This window comes from Mesoplodon densirostris, chromosome X (assembly GCF_025265405.1).
Source record: "Mesoplodon densirostris isolate mMesDen1 chromosome X, mMesDen1 primary haplotype, whole genome shotgun sequence".
Lineage (NCBI taxonomy): Eukaryota > Metazoa > Chordata > Mammalia > Artiodactyla > Ziphiidae > Mesoplodon > Mesoplodon densirostris.
In genome coordinates, this window is record NC_082681.1 from 50542842 (window position 1) to 50559908 (window position 17067).

The following is a 17067-nucleotide window of genomic DNA, read 5'->3' on the forward strand; positions in this document are numbered from 1 at the left end:
TTCTCCCCCAAAACTGTGATTGTGCCTTCTGCCCTCTATGGAGGACCCCTGAGGGTATGGCACAGAGGATGAGTTTTGTTTCCCACGGCCCCTCCCAGGCATGGAGTGGCTTTCTCGGTTGTGTCTCTCAAAAACATCTAAAAACGTATCGTACCCATAGCTGCCTGGGGCAAGGGAAAGAAGATAAGGCAAGCAGCAGAGAGCCCCCGAAACCTGGGAAGGGTGAGGGTGATGAGGAAAATTCTTGGGGGAATAAGAGTTTTGAAGGGCATAGCAGAGATTCCAGAGTGCAATGCATATGTACAGGGTAGGACACAGGCTCAGCAAAGGTCTGACAGGAAGCCAAGCTTGCACATGTGGCTGACCTTTGGGCTCCTCAAAAGCTGGAGGTGAAGGCTAAGGCAGAGTTGGAGGCAGCCTGGCTAAGCATCGGTGGAGTGTCCCAGATCAGAAGCCAATCTGCAAAGACTAGACAATATTGTTTTCCTTTCCTTTTTGGCTCCAGGCCCTTCAGGAAATCTCTGTCAAGTCACTATCTGACCACTGATGAAATAGAAGGACAACTTCTGCGAGCACGTATGACAAGGATTTCAATCTTTGCAAAAATACATATCCCAATGTGTGTATGTACTACAATTTGTTTACCCACTCATGCCTTGATGGACAGATGGGTTGTTTCAACCTTTTGAATATAATGAGTAATGCTGCTGTGTGCATTCACGTACAATAATTTGTTTTGGCACCTCTTTCATTTCTTTCGGGTATACAGCTAGGAGTGCAGTAGCTGGGTCATATGGTACTTCTGTGTTTAATTTTGTGAGGAACCAACAAACTGTTTTCCACAGCAGCGAAACCATTTTATCCCCACCAACAATGTACAGAAGTTCCAATTTCTCCACATCCTCACCAAAGCTCTTCTTGTTATGTCTCTTTTTTTAAAAAAAGCTACAGGCAATGTAGTAGGTGTGAAGTGGCATACTATTGTGGCTTTGATTTGCGTTTACTTAACGACTAATAGATTTTCCTCTGATCATTGCTTTTGCTGTGTCACACAGGTTTTGGTATGCTGTGTTTCCATTTTCAATTGTCTAAAAGTATTTTTAAATTTCCCTACTTGATGCATGATATATGTAAACCCATCTAGCTGGGACATAAAGGAGTTTTGACGCATGCACTTTAAGTCCCATTGCTATCCCATTTTTGTGCAGAATCTTCATGTTTTATAAATGGAAAAAAATTGTATAAAAACCCCACTTATTTGTGTTAGAAGGTGCCTCGTCCTCGGGGAGGAAGGCAGGGACGTTCAGGCCTGGACCTACTGGCTCGTGATTGGGGCAGGGAAGAGCAATGGAGGACACACGACATACAGCTTGCAACAGCACTCTTTATTATGAAACCAAACAGCAATCGTGAGTGGGGAAAAGACACAGGACAGCCGACCCTTCAAGTGGCTATGTTACCTGGCCTACAACGTAACTTTGGATTCTTGGTCAGCCAGGCCTCCAACCCCAGGCATGGACGTGGCCTGCGGCTGGAGATAAAAGATGATGTGGATGAAGACAAGGATGGCATCCAAGGGCTCCTTTTAGGGGATTTCTTTGAAGGCCTCCTCTGGGATCTTGTCCTCGGTCTGGAGAGAAGGGGTCGGAATGTCAGAAGAGCCCGCTCCCCAAGTTCCATTCCCAGGACACTGACCTCCACCTTCTTGGCCCCCCTGAAGGCCCAGAAATGTTCATCTTTACCCCACTTGATTCCCAGACCTCACCTTGAGCATACTGCAGACCTGACCAGCTCTGGTGCAGTTCCATTCGTTGTCCTGAAGGCACCTGCAGTGGGAGAACAACAGGTGATCTCCATTAGTACCACAGTACAGTCACGCTGACCATGCAATGCCACCGCTAAATGTATGCCACTTTCTTGCTGGGACACATGTACCAGTATGAACACTATGTGTAATGACGAAGAAAGGCCCAGTGAAAAGCAAACCATCTATCACTAGCATTCATGCCCACTAGAATTCAAAACAGAAAAGTAGAGCTGGGCTAAAGAACAAGGGAATTCAATATATACTGATTAAGAAAGATGTTCAAGAAAATAACAAATGAAAAATTCTAAAGTACAAGTCTCCCAGCATCTTTTATTGAGATATAATGCACACACCACTTTAAAGTATACAAATCAGTGCTTTTTCGTACATTCACATGATTGTGCAACCACCACAACTAATTCCAGAGTCATTTTACCACCTCAAAAAGAAGCTCCTTAACCATTCGTGATCACTCCCTATTCCTCCCCATCCCCCAGACCCTGGCAACCACTAATCTGCTTTTGGTCCCTGTGGATTTGCCGATTCTGGACATTTCATACAATATTTGACTTTTTGTGACTGGCTTCTTTCACTTAGCATCATGTTTTCAAGGTTCATCCATGTCATGACGTGTATCAGAACAGTATTCTTTTTTATGACTGAATAATATTCTACTTTATGGATGTACCAAGATTTATTCATCCATTCATCAGCTACAGGACATTTGGGTTGTTTCCACTTTTCGTCTATTATCAATAATGCTGCTATGAACGTTCCTGAACAAGTTTTAGAGTGTACACATGTTTTCATTTCTCCTGGTAGGATACTTAGGAGTGGGATTACTGGGTCTTATGGTAACTCCGTGTTTAACATTTTGGAGAAGTGCCAAAATGTTTTCCCAAACCACTGCTCCCTTTTATATTCCCATCATAACACATGAGAATTCCAATGTCTCCACATCCTCACCAACGCTTGTTATCATTCGTTTCACTAATTAAAGCCATCTTAGTGGGTGTGACCTGGTAACTCACTGTGGTTTCAATTTGCATTTCCTTGATGACTAACGATGTTGAGAAGTTTCTCATTTCCTTCCTGGCCATTTATATGTCTTCTTTGGAGAAATGTCCATTCAGAGCCTTTCCCCAGTTTAAAAACATTGGGGTGTTTGCCTTTTTATTGTTGAGTTGCAAGGGTTCTTCACATATTCTTGCCAGATATGTGATATGCAAATATTTCCTCCCATTCTGTTGGTGGGCTTTTCACCTTTTTGATACTGTGCTTTGATGCTCAAGAGGTTTTAATTTTGATGAAGTCAACAATTTATCTAGTTTTTTTCTTTGGTTGCTTGTGCTTTTGGTGTCATATGTAAGAAATGATTGCCTAATTCGTGAAGACTTACACCTGTGTTTCCTTCCCAGATTTTTATAGTCTTAGCTCTTACTTTTAGATCTTTGATCCATTTTCAGGCTAGGTTCGTACACGGTGTGGGAGTCAGGGGTCAAAATTCTTTGGTTTGCACACAGATACCCACTTGTCCCAGCACCATTTTTTGAAATCAATATTATTTTCCCATCAGATTTTTTCAGCACTCTGTCTGGTTGATCATCAGTTGACCATAAATGTGAGGGTTTATCTGTGGACTCTCAGTTCTAGTCCACTGATTCATACACTGTCCACAGGCCAGTACCACGTAGTCTTTATTACTGTGGCTTTGTAGCAACTTTTGAAATTGGGACGTGTGAGTCTTCTAACTTTGTTCTTCTCTTTCGAGATTGTTTTGGTGCATTTCCAAATGAAGTTTAGGTTAACCTTGTCAACTGTTGCAAAGAAGGATTCTGATAGGGACTGCATTGAACCTAGTTTGCTCTGGGTAGTACTGCTATCATAATAATATTGCCTTCCAACCCATGAAAATGGGGTGTCTTTCCATTTACTTAGGTCTGCTTTATTTTTTTCAACAGCGTTTTACAGACTCTGGAATATGAGATTTGCACTTCTTTTGTTACATTTGTTTCAAAGCGTTGTACTATTTTGATGCCATGGTAGCTGGGCTTGCTTTCTTAATTTCATTTTCGGTTGTTCATTGCAAGTACATGGAAATACAAATAAGTTTTGTATATCGGTCTTGTATCCTGTAACTTTGGTGAACTTGGTTATCAGTTGTAGTAGGGTGTTTTGTTTTTTTGTTGGTTGGTTGGTGTGCGTGTGGATTGTCCTGGATTTTCCATATACAAGATAATATCACTGAGCATTATACTATCTTGAAAACCCTTTACACATATACTAGTATGATACCTTTTTCATGGGCTCACTTTTATTTTCGGAAGCAAAATATTCAAAAAGCTATTTTTCCAAATTGCTTTCGAGTTTCCATGATTCACTCCCCTACCGTTCCAACCCAAACTCATTCCCATATACACCCAGCACTCACTTCTGAGACCACTCGAGTTTCATCCCAGACAGGGTGGAGAAAGCCTGCACCATCTCCTGCTGCTCCTGGGAGAGGGAGGAGGGTGTAGGCATTGGGATGGAGAACACACTCTGAGTCTCACTGGGGCTGGCGTCCCTCACAAACAGTTCGTCTTTCACAATGCATAGACTGGAGGATAAACGGGCACTCAGACAACTGGACAGATGGACCACCGCACACTCCAAACAACGATCCTGCTCCCACTGCCACTCAGCAACTACATTCCTTCCATACCCCTGCTGTGTCTGTCTCCCAGGTTCCATAACTAGTACCTCTGCCCCTCCCCACAGAGCCCACCTTTGGAGAGACTGTCTACCACCTTCACTCGATTAATAGGTTTATCCCCAACCCACGGGCAATTCCACATTTACCCTTTACCACAGCCCAAGGGCTGGATGCTCTGATCCCCATTCTCGGAAGAAGACACTGAGTCACACAGAGGTCATGTGACTTGACCAAGATCACACAGTGAGTGAGTATTGTGTCAAGGAGAGAACCCATAGGCCGATTTCAGAGCCCATGCTCTTCTTAACCACTAGGCTAGACTGCTCCTGGGATCTCCCTGCTGGCTTTCCACAATACTGAGTAAACCTAAGGTCTGCACCACCACATTCCCATGCCCCTGAGCCCAGGCGGGGATGTGCATCCCCGCCCACAAACTCACCTGCAGTAGCTGGCAGGGGTAGTGATGAAGGTCCGGGTGAAGGCACGCACACAGTCCTGAGAACTTCCTTCCACTTCAACAGCAAACAAACAACAGTACCCCTTAGAGCTGCACGTGCTCTACACGCTCACATGGTGTTGCCCAGTCAGGGTATGACTGGACACTCATGCTGAGAGGGCAGCTGTTCACGGTTCCAGGGTGTCGGGAGTGGGGAGGGCAACTATAGGAGCAGTCTGCGCCCAGTGACAGGGTCCCTGACAACCACTGCACAAGTTCACGGGATGCATTTTTCACAGCCGCCCAAGAGGTGGATACTACTACCCCATTGCGCAAATGAAGAAACTGAGAGGTTAAGCAATGGCCCAAGTTCTAAGAGCAAGGATCTGGAACGAGAGCCACCAAACTCCACAGCCTGTGTCCCCAACACCCAGGGTGTGCAGGGCAGACAGGCGTGGACACACCTCAGACCTGGGGTGTCTGTGGGAAGACTGAGGGCTAGAGAACACAGGAGGAAGGGGAAGGGAGGGGAGGGGAGGGGAAGGAAAGGAAGGGAAGTAAATGGAAGGGAAGGGAAGGGGTCCAGGAAGCTGGGTGGTTCTGTGCGTGAGCCTGGCCAGGGGAAGGCAGCAGTGGGGCATCTGGGGTGGGGGTCTACACACACCCACCTTTCTTGAACACCCCGCTGACGGAGAAACAGAGCATCATCTCCTGAAAGGGAAGAGCCCAGGCACCCAGTCACCACCTCCACCTCCTACCCACCTGTGGCTTCTTGGGCCCGCCCGAGGGAGGACGCAGGCGCTCACTGTCTGGAACCACATGTCCACCCGAAGGAGCTGAAGTCATGCTGAGTCTTGGGCAACACACAGAGGGTGTGCACAATGACACGTTTTGTGTGCTTCAGCAGCTGGACCCGTAGGTCTGTGAAGAGAGGGGAAGCGAACAAAGGTCAGGCGCTGCCACGCCCTGGGCCCTATGATTGACCCCTTCACTGCCCTTTCCCACCCAGTCTTCCCATCGCACACTCACGGGGGTCCTTGAGGTTCTTTATATTCCTGCTGTCCTTGAAGTACTTGCACAAGCTGCTTCTAGGAGACAAAAAGGAAGAGTGGGTGGTGGGTGTGTGCAGGAGCTGGCCTGTGTCTGCTGGGGAGCCACACGACCCAGGAGCAGAGTCTGGCCTGTGATACTCACGGGGCTGGGTCCTCAGAGTGGAAGGGAATTGTCAGGGAGGAGCAGGCCTCCTCAAGATAAGCACAATGGATATGCGGTTGGTCTCCACACTCATGGATCAAGTAATACCTGAGGGAGAGTAATGAGGACAGTCGATCTCTGTGGTCTGGACCTCAAATGAGACTTGAGAAGTCCGATGAGCAGACCTGTGCTTAGGTCTCCTCAACTCTCCTAGCCCTCCTCCCCTTGCTCAGATTCCCAAGGGTACTTACTGCTGCAGGAATTGCAGGACTAGACTCTTCAGTGTCACAGAGCCTATATAGCATTCCTGGAATCAAAAGGCATTTGAGATTGTGTGGCTGATAAGGGATCTGTGGCTCTCCTGCAACTCACCAAATGTTGTTTGATCCTCTTCATCACCTTGCAGGGCTTTATTATGTAGGGAGTGTCAATGTCAATGATAATTGGTGAGGGTAACTCCTGGCCATCCTGGAGAAAGGAAGAGGAAAACAGGAGTGGAGACCAGGGGAGTGGCCCTTGATGACCGGGGAAAAAAGTTTGGTCAAGTAGGCTGAGGGTCAGAGGTCAGGTGTGAAAGGCCTTGGAAATTTCATGGGAAGGCTTACAGTAGATGTCTTCATCATGAGGTCTTGGAAATCTCTAATGTTATATGCAATTTGTGTGTGTGTGTGTGTGTGTGTGTGTGTGTGTGTGTATTTATGGGTATTTTTCCAGAAAGTATATCCATGTCATTTTCAGGAGTCCATGTGCCCCAAAATGGTTAAGGGTCTGATGCCAACATGTACTCTAGGCAAGAACCAAAGGGCTTGAGGGCAGGTGCAGAGGTCACCGACATTAGTAAGAGACAATGATTTTCGTAGGCACTTACCAGGCATAACAACTTTGGGAAACATTCTCTGATGGCCCTGTCCAAAACCAAAAATAGAGAAGAGGTGGTTGATAGTTCAAGGTTGCAATGCTTCCTTTGAGCTAAAACGCTAATACCAAAAACAGAGATCAGTGTGTTCTGGCCCATCCAGCAGCCCCATTTGCACACCTCTGCTTCTGATTTTAAGGGTTTTTGGTCCACTTCCCTGTTGAGCACTGAGTATCTGTCATCGTACTGTGTGAAAGGCACTGTCTCCTAATCTCGCTCAATACCTTCACTTTAATATTCCTTCCCTCCCAACCTTCCTCTCCTTCCCGTGGAGAGCTCCCACCCAGACTACCCAGATTCCGTTCTCCAGTGCCACAGGGGCCAGTATTTCAAACCCATGCTGCAGGGCTACCTTCCCCTCCCTTCCTTCCTCCAGGTCCCCATAGTTCTCCATAGTGGCTAGAATAGAACTAAGAATAGTTCTAAGAATCTTAGAATGTAAAATTATACAGCCACTATGGAGAACACTATGGAGAACGTAACGCACCGCTGTGGGTCCCTACCTGACTTCCAGGGGCTTGGCTGGCAGAAGCCACAGAGTAGAAGGATGCATGTGACCTCAGGATTCAGGTGCCCTCAATCGTGAACTGTAACCGAGAGAACTGAGCCTCAGGAGACCACAGCATGTCCCATGACCATAGAATATACACGACCAACAGCCGAAGGGTAGGTGCGGTGTTCACATGACAGCAGGTGCTTTGCCTGCCATGTGATGGTAGAGGCCACATCCCTGTTGACTCAGGGATCTGAAGATTCTGGTAGGCAGCAATCTTCACGAGATAGAGATGGCTGAGCCTGATATGTGAGCAAGGGGGATATGTGACCAACCATAGCATCCATACGACACTCAGAAGCAGGTCACCTTTGTGACTTGGAGGGCTGAGGCTTCCACATGCCCCTAGCTAGTGAGGGCCACATGACAGGATGAATCCACATGATGGGCAGGGTTTAGGAGTCTGCCATGCTCTAGCGACTTGAAAAGCTGGATCTACCACATGATCATAGTGGCAATAGGTCCAGAGAGACTACACGAGCTCAGGGTTTAAGGGCTCATGGTGCTGACATGGCCAGTAGGTCTGGGCCTGCCACATAACTGTCTGGGCCTGCCACGTGATGGCCGCATCCACGTGACCATAGCCTTAGGAGCCCACGGTGCTCAAAAGCTGGGTCAGCCTCCTGAGTGTAGCCTAGTGACAGTAGGGTTCTCCCGGCTGCGTGTTTCAGGAGGCCGTTCTCTTCACGAGAGCTGGAGATCTGAGATTGCCCACATTCCTGGGCTTCCCGTTGATGGTGGTGCCTCCGGATGATCTTCCTCAGAACACAAGCTGGCTTCACCTGCCCCAACCCCTTTTTATTGTGCTAATGTGCTTCGTTCGTGTGCTAATTTTTTCCCTAATAACACGTGAAATTTAACACATAAATTAACACATAGCAATGGACTAGGTCCTCCCTAAATCCATAAACATTGCCGTATTTTAGAGTCTACTTCAAAAACCTAAGCGGTGGGTACAGGTAAGATTTGTTGCCATAATTTCATGCAAGTCTAAGAGAAATTAAAGCAAACTCAATAAGTGAATTTTAGCTGTTAATTTGAAAAAAATGTATATAATGATTACTATGTGTCAGGCACGTTAAAACGTCAACTCCTTTAATAGTGGCAATTCTATCAAATAGGTACTATGATTATTATTCCAGTTTTCACAGATGAGAAAGTGGAAGCACAGATGTGTTAAGTCACTTGCCTAAGTGGTAACTGAACCTATAGGTGCCAAACCAGGGTTTACTCCTAGGCACCCTGGCTCCAGACTTTGTGTTTGGATCACCCACAAGAGCCTCCAAAGAAAATTAAGAATAATTCAGTCTTCCTTATTCAGACTAAGCGGAAAGGCATCCACAGTTACTGAAAAGATGAGATCATAGAGGACCTCTTTAAAGTGCCATTTAAATAATTTCCAGTACTACCAGTAATTAGAACTAATCGTAGCTGAAGCCAGTTAAGGCCGTTGGATTCATTTTAAGGTATAAATATAAACTTATCCTTAATAAGTGAAGTATATGTGTATATAAAAGGTGGTATAAAATGCTAGACGTTAGTTGAAAACGTTTCCTTCTTTTATTTTTAAACACCCTAAAGATAAATATTGCAGATTTTATGGCTCTACTTCTCTAAAGAGAAATATTGCAGACTCTATGGCTCTTTACAGAATTCCAAAAGTTAAAAGTAAGCAGAATCTGAATTAGATATTACTGCACTTATATTTTGTTTGCATCTGCCTAGAAAGGACAGAGAAAGGGAAAGGAGAATATACAATAGAGTTTTGGGGGTTTTTTTAATGGCAGTTTTACAAACACCTCTTTTGCTGATTTGTGTGGAAAACTGAAGATCTGTCTGTATATCCAAAAGAGATTTGAAGTGAACTTGCGTGTTTGCTGGCTTAGGCAAACTTAATGCTATACAAGCAGTGGGATTATTTTGCTGGCACCCTGCATCGTGGCATGGCTACATAAATAACCTGAAGAAAATACAACAGACCAAATTTTGCACCATGGTTAAATTTGAATATACTGGTAAGGATAACAGACTGTTTGTAGTTGTAAGCCTATTGAAGGAAGTAGTGATTTTTTGGAGTGACTCTGTTTGGGCACATTGGTGTTACTTAGATAATTTTGGAAAATTATTTATGGGACAAATGTAAATGCAGGGTATGAAAATGGAGCCACGTGTTTACAATAGAGCCTATTATGAAACCTCAAGATGGAATTAGGAAGCTTCTGTATACAATCACTGGATGGAATCCGCCATCAAGACCTGATGGCTGTCCCAACTGTAGCTTCTGTAATGGAGAAATCCACTAATGGTGATTGAGGTCAACTTCTTTCACCAAAAGGCAAACCCTGGAGTTCTAATTATAATTTTCTTGCGAAAGGTTAGATATTCTCCTGTCAGAACTAATGGTCGTATCATTTATTCTTGCCCTGCGATGATTACCAGGAGCTATTTTAGGATTAAAAAATATATTTAGTTACACCAGTGGGTGCCTGTCAGCTCTTTCTTACATACATTGGGGAAGGGACGCTAAGGCTATGGATAAACACCTGTATGAACACAGCTTATGTGAGCTAGGCCGTTTAGGCACTGCACGTATATCAGGCGCTGTGTCTGTTTAGGTGAGGCAGGCTGATAAGCTATTCTTCTTGAATGTTGTTTGGCAAGGTTTACTGGGAACAGCTTTTACTTCTTTTATATTTCTGTTTTGGGGTGGACGTTTTGGAGGTCAGTGCTAGTGGCTTTGTTTAACACAGAGAAATGGGAAAGGAGAATAGCAGACATTTGTGATGCTGCTAAATTAAACACAAATACTCAAATGCTTTTGGTTCAAACACAAATATGTACAACTCAAGTAGAGGTCATAAGTGAATTTACTTTCACAAAGTAAAATTGACTTAATCTGGTACCATTATCCAAGAGAACTTATCAGATATTGCTGTACTTTTATAGAAATGGTCATCAAAACATGTTTTTCTTTGTTCCTTTAAGAAGCTCGTTAATTAACTAGAATTGACTTTACTGTCAGTGCCAAGCAATGGGAAAGAAGAGAAACAATTGTAGATAATGCTCCCTGTCAGAGTACTCAGTGTGCTCCCTTCCCCCAGCCCAGTGTAAATTTTAACAGCTCTAGGTGACGAGCTCATTCTTGGGGACTACCACAGTGTTGAAACAGAAAATTACATCCACAGTGAAAACTTCTTTTGAGGCCAAAGGATGATAAGGGGCGAGAAGGCAGGGATCCCTTTCACGGTTTTTGCTCATAAACTATGTCATTTGCGATGGTATGATTCTCTGGTACAGTCTGAAAATCCCTTCCGGGTGAAGACCATTTAAAAATTAAATAAGTGTGTTTCCAGGCTTTAAAAATTATTAGACAGGGAGAATTGAAGTGGTCCTAGCTTGGCTCTTATTATCCACTCATTGTAACTATTTTTTTTGCCACAATCCCCAAATAATTCTAACTATAGTCTTTGAAAGTATTGTGATATGTGTTTTTACGTAAACAGCCACATTGTTTTCTTGTTACGATATCACACTGCCATCTACTGCTGGTTGATATGTTCCCATATGATGTAAATGAGTGACATTTGCCAGCTTTCTTTTTTTATTTTATTTTTATTTTTATTTTTTTTTGCGGTATGCGGGCCTCTCACTGTTGTGGCCTCTCCCGTTGCGGAGCACAGGCTCTGGATGCGCAGGCCCAGCGGCCATGGCTCATGGGCCCAGCCGCTCCGCGGCATATGGGATCCTCCCAGACCGGGGCACGAACCCGTATCCCCTGCATCGGCAGGCGGACTCTTAACCACTGCGCCACCAGGGAGGCCCTGCCAGCTTTCTTTAGGATAGAAGCAGGCTTTGAGGACTAAGTCATATCAATGAACTCTGCATTTTCATCACATCACCAGATGATGTTTTAATTATCTAATTCATGTAGCCTGTTTGGGTCCAAAGATCATCTAAAATGTACATGATGCTCTACCTTTTTTCCCCCACAAAATCTGGAAAAACCTGCCATATCATGGGCTCTCTAAAAACTGACAGGCACTTGCAATAGGTAACTATCACTGGATTCTGAAATTCTACTTTAGTCTAGTGTATCTGTTTTTATATGGGACACGTTGATGCAATTCAAAGTCTCCCAAATAGGGAGGGGGATCAAGATGGTGGAGTAGAAGTATGTGGAGCTCACCTCTCCCCACAAACACATTAAAAATACCCCTACATGTGAGGCAGTTCTCACAGAAAACCAACTGGAAACTGGCAGAAGATCTCCTACACAACCAAAGCTGCAAGGAATATCTCTACATATCCAGGAAGGACAGAAAAAAAATTTAAAGACATGAGGATGGTCCTGGCACCGCTGGGAGAGATCTGTAAAGGAGAAAAGGTCCACATAGGCAGACCCTTGTCCCGGGGAGCCCCCTTGCCTGCTGGAAAAGCTGCTAGGAGAGATGGAGGGGCTGGAAAAGCCTAAATTCTGCTCACAAGGAGTGCATGCATGCTGGCTTGCTAACAATCAGGGCAGAGAGAGACAGGCACTGTTGGCTGCTGCCTTGCTGCACTCCCCAATCCAAAGCACACACAAGGTGGTGGGGCCACAGTTGCACACAGCAGCTGAGCATTGAATCTTAGGTAGACAGGTCCAGGGAGAGGACTTGATCTAGATGTGTGGAGACAGACCGCAGGGCCTGGGGTATGGTCTGGGCCAAACCAAGGAGCCCATTGTCAGCCTGCACATAGTGGGGGCAGGTCCTGCCACAGTGCCCATTATCAGTGTGCACACAGTGGGGGCAGGTCTGGCCATGGTGGCCTTTGCCAGCACGTGCGCCAGATGGCGCCATGGAAAGGCAGAGCAGCTGGGCACTGCATCTCGGTTGGATGGGCGCTGGGCAGGAGTATGCAGTTGTTCATTTCACGGTGGGAGCACACTGGCCCCGCTCACTCTACACCATAGCTTGGTGCCAGATCTGGAGCTGACAGGTCCTGGGAGAAGTCTGACACAAAGTCAGCCCAGGTTCCAGGCAGCGGCACAACCACCTCAATTCCTGCAGCCACAGGGCCCCGGCCCCCAGCACCAGCCTACTCCACACCACATCCCAGCACTAGGTCTGCAGTGAACACAACAGAGAATGGGATACAACCTTGGGCTGCTTCTGGGCAGAACCATGGATGCCTGCAGGGCAGGCACATAGGTTTGCGGTGACCACACGGACCTCATTAGCTTCAGTGGTCACCTCTTGGATCAGGGCATGTGCTCAGGGGCAGTGGAACCTGAGTGAACCTGAACCTCAGGGCTTCTGCTCCAACAGCTGGGAATCAGACCCCAGCCCCAACAGGGCTGTGACAGCCATAATGCAAAGAGGAGGCCCCAGCCAAGAACCAGTGCAGGCTCTGGTCAACACAACTTCAATCACACACCCTATCAAGGGAACAAGGGCCAGCGCACTTTAAAGAAATATGTGGCAAGCACCCACGCCATAACCAGCACTTGCACCAAAAATATTGAACTCATGCCGTCTACACAGGGATCTTCCAACCTAAAAACCCCCCTTCAAGAACACAGTAGATAGATGCCTGTCCTAAATTCAGAGATGAAGAAAGTTAAGTAGAATGAAAAACAGAGGAACTATTCCCAATGAAAAGAAGAAGAGAAATCCCCTGAAGGGACAAATAATGAAAGAGACCTCACCAGTCTACTAGACCCCAGATTCAGAGAGGAGGTAAGAAAAAGGCTAAAGAAATTAAGAAAGATTATTGCTAGGAATGCAGATCACTGCAACAAGGAACTAGAAACTGTAAACAGAAATCAATCAAAACTAGACAACTCAATTGCCAAGATAAAAAACAAACTAAAAGCAATAAATAGCAGACTAACCAAAGCAGAAGAATAAATAAGTGATCTGGAAGACTGAATAATGGAAGTCACCAAATCAGAACAGCAGACAGAAAGGCAAATTTTTTAAAATGAAGAAAACATATGAAATTTATAGGATAATAAAAGCATGCGTAATATGCATAATCATATGCATAATGGGCACAGTCATATGCATAATAGGGGTACCAGGAGAAGAGGAGGGAGAAAGGGGGATAGAAAATGTTTTTGAAGAAATTATGGTTGAAAATTTCCCAAGCCTGAAGAAGAAAACCGATATCCAGGTACAGGAAGCACAGAGGGGCCCACCCAAGGAGAACCCAAATAGAGTGACACCAAGACATAGCATAATTAAAAAGGCAAAAGTGAAAGATATAGAGAACTACATAGTCAACTGGAAAACAAGGTTTAAAATGGCAGTAAATACATACTTATCAATAATTACTTTAAATATCAGTGGACTAAATGCTCCCATCAAAAGACAGAGTGGCTGAATGGATTTAAAAAAAAAAAAGAACCTACAATATGCGGCCTATAAGAGACTCACTTCAGGGCACAAGACACGGACAGATTGAAAGTGAGGAGATGGAAAGCTATTTCATGCAAATGGAAACAACAAGAAGACAGGGTTAGCAATGCACATATCAGACAAAATAGACTTAAAACAAAGTCCATAAAGACAAAGAAGGATATTATGTAACGATAAAGGGATCAATAAAGAAGAGGATATTACACTTGTTAGCATATACACACCCAATAGAGGAGCACCTAAATATATAAAACAAATATTTACAGACATAAAGGGAGAAATTAACAGGAATACTCTAATACTAGGAGACGTTAAAACCTCACTGACATCAATGGACACCTCTTCCAGACAGAAAATCAGTACGGCAACAGAGGCCCTAAATGACACAATAGACCACTTGGACTTAATTTTTACCTACAGGACACTACATCCCCCAAATAAACAGAATACACATTCTTTTCAAGCGTGCAAGGCACGTTCTCAAGGAGAGGCCACATAGTAGGACAGAAAACAAACCTCAACACATTTAAGAGGATAGAAATGACTTCAAGCATCTTTTATTACCACAATGTTATGAAACTAGAAATCAACCACAGAAAGAAAAATGGGAAAAGAACGAATACATGGAGACTGAACAACATGCTACCAAAAAACCAGTGGGTCAGTGATGAAATCAAAGAAGAAATCAGGAAATACTTCAAGACAAATGACAATGAAAACACAACCTTCCAAAATCTATGTGATGCAGCAAAAGCAATTCTCAGAGGGAAGTACAAAGTGATTCAGGCCTTCCTCAAGGAACAAGAAAAATCTCAAATAAACAAAAAGAGAAAAAAAATTCGAAGAAGAAGAACGAAAAAATTCCCAAAGTCAGTTCTTTGGGAGAGATCAGAGGGAAATAATTAAAATAGAGGTAAAAATAGAAAAGATCAATAAAACCAAGGGCTAGATTTTTGAAAAGACAAACAAAATCGACAAACTTCTAGCCAGGCTCACCAAGAAAAAAAGAGAAAGGGCCCAAATAAACAAAATAAGAAATGAAACAGAAGCAACAACTAATACCAGAAAAATACAAAAAAAAATAAACTCACAAAAACCAAAACACTTAAGAGAATACTATGAACAGTTATAGGCCAGAAAATTAGACAACCAAGAAGAAATGGACAAGTTTCTAGAAATATACAGCCTGCCAAATTTGAGTCAAGAAGAAACAGATAATTTGAACAGACCAATCACTAGAAGTGAAATAGAATCTGTAATTAAAACAAAACAAAAACTCCCTGCAAACAAAAGTCCAGTACCAGACAGCTTCACCAGTGAATTGTACCAAACATACATAGAACTTATACCTATACTTCTCAAACTCTCCCAAAAGGTTGAAGAGGAGGGAACAGTCCCAAATTCATTCTATGAAGCCACCATCACCTTGCTACCAAAAGCAGACAAAGACACTATCAAAAAAGATAATTACAGGCCAATATCTGTGAAGAATATAGATGCAAAAATCCTCAACCACATATTAGCAAACCGAATCCAACACTACATTAAAAAGGATCATACACCGTGATCCAGTTGGATTCATTCCAGTTGCTCTGATAGCCTTATGGGAGTTCCCCTGTATGTTATTTGTTGCTTTTCCCTTGCTGCTTTTAATATTCTCTCTTTATCTTTAATTTTTGCCATTCTAACTACAGTGTGTCTTGGTGTGGTCTCCTTTGGCTTGACCCTGTTTGGGACTCTCTGTGCTTACTAAACCTGGATATCTCTTTCCTTTCCCAGGTTAGGGATGTTTTCAGCTATCATGTCTTCACATATGTTCTCTGCCCCTTTCTCTTTCTCTTTCTCTTCTCCTTCTCAGACCCCTATAATGCAAATGTTAGTACACTTGCTGTTGTCCCAGAGGTCTCTTAAACTGCCCTATTTCTTTTTCTCTTCTTTCTTTCTTCTATTCTGCTTCTGTTAGTTCTTCTACTCCGTCTTCCAGCTTGCTCGTCCATTCCTCTGCGTCATTTCATTTACTGTTGATTCCGTGTAGTGTATTTTTCATTTCAGTTATTGTATTCTTCTCTGTGTGGTTCTTCTTCATATTTTCGAAATCTTTGTTAAAAACTTCTCACTCTGTTCATCCAATCTTCTCCTGAGTTCTTTGAACATCTTTATGATCATTACCCTGGACTCTTTATCAGGTAGATCTCCTATCTGCACTTCACTTGGTTCTTCTTCTGGGGTTTTATCGTGTTCCTTTGTTTGGAATAGATTCCTCTGTTGACTCATTTTGTCCAATTTTCTATTTTGTTTCTCTGTATCTGGTAGGTTGGCTATATTTCCCAACCGTAGAGAAGTGGCTTTTTGTAGGAGACGTCCTGTGTGTCCCAGCCGAGCTCTCCCCTCTGGTCACCAGAGCTACATGCTCTAAGGGTGCCCCCTGTTAGGGCTGCGTGTGTCCTTCTGTTGTGAACAGCACACTACTGTGCATGCTGTGGTAGGTGTGGCTGGCCCCTGTTCCAGTGGGGTGCCAGGCCCTGCCTTGTGCAGAGGCTGGTGACCACTGGCGAGTGAGGCTGGTTCATGAGGTTACTGGCTGCAGTGCCTCAAGAAGTCCCGGGATTAGCGCTGGCCCACTGGTGGGTGGTTCTAGGCTCTGCAGTGGGTGGTGGTGGGGCTAGAGGTCCTGTATGTAGTGTCAGCCTGCTGGTGGGCAGGGCCAGTTCCACATGGCTGGCTGCCGGGTTTGGGGGTGTCCAAAAGCTAGTGTTGGCCCACTGTTGAGTGGGGCTGGATCCCAGGGCAGTTGGCTGTGGGGACCAAGGTGTCTTGGAACTGGTGTTGGCCTGCTGGTGGGTGGGGCTGTGGCCCAGAGAGTCCTGGAGCTAGTGTGGTCTCGCTGGTGGGCACAGCCAGGTTCCTGGGTCTCTGACTGCTGGGCCTCGGAGTCCTGAAGCTAGTGTCAGTTTGTTGGTGTGTGGGGCCAGTTCCTGACATAGCTGGGTATGGGGTCTGGGGTGTCCCAAGGCTGGCTTCATCCCACTGGTGAGTGGGGCCAGATCCAGGAGCAGCTGGTTGAGGGG

The 17067-nt window shown here is 44.7% G+C and overlaps 1 protein-coding gene across 1 annotated transcript in view; it reads right to left on the reverse strand.

Moving 5' to 3' along the window:
- Positions 1-1556: 1556 nt before the first annotated feature.
- LOC132481902 (nuclear RNA export factor 2-like) overlaps positions 1557-17067 on the reverse strand; it is a 39764-nt gene continuing 24253 nt past the window's right edge. Inside the window, exons 16-19 of the mRNA XM_060086805.1 lie at positions 4942-5014; positions 4239-4406; positions 1766-1826; positions 1557-1630 (exon numbers count right to left, since the gene is read on the reverse strand). Coding sequence (XP_059942788.1) covers positions 1586-1630; positions 1766-1826; positions 4239-4406; positions 4942-5014 — 347 coding nt within the window. The 3' untranslated portion in view covers positions 1557-1585. The remainder of the gene's footprint in view (positions 1631-1765; positions 1827-4238; positions 4407-4941; positions 5015-17067) is intronic.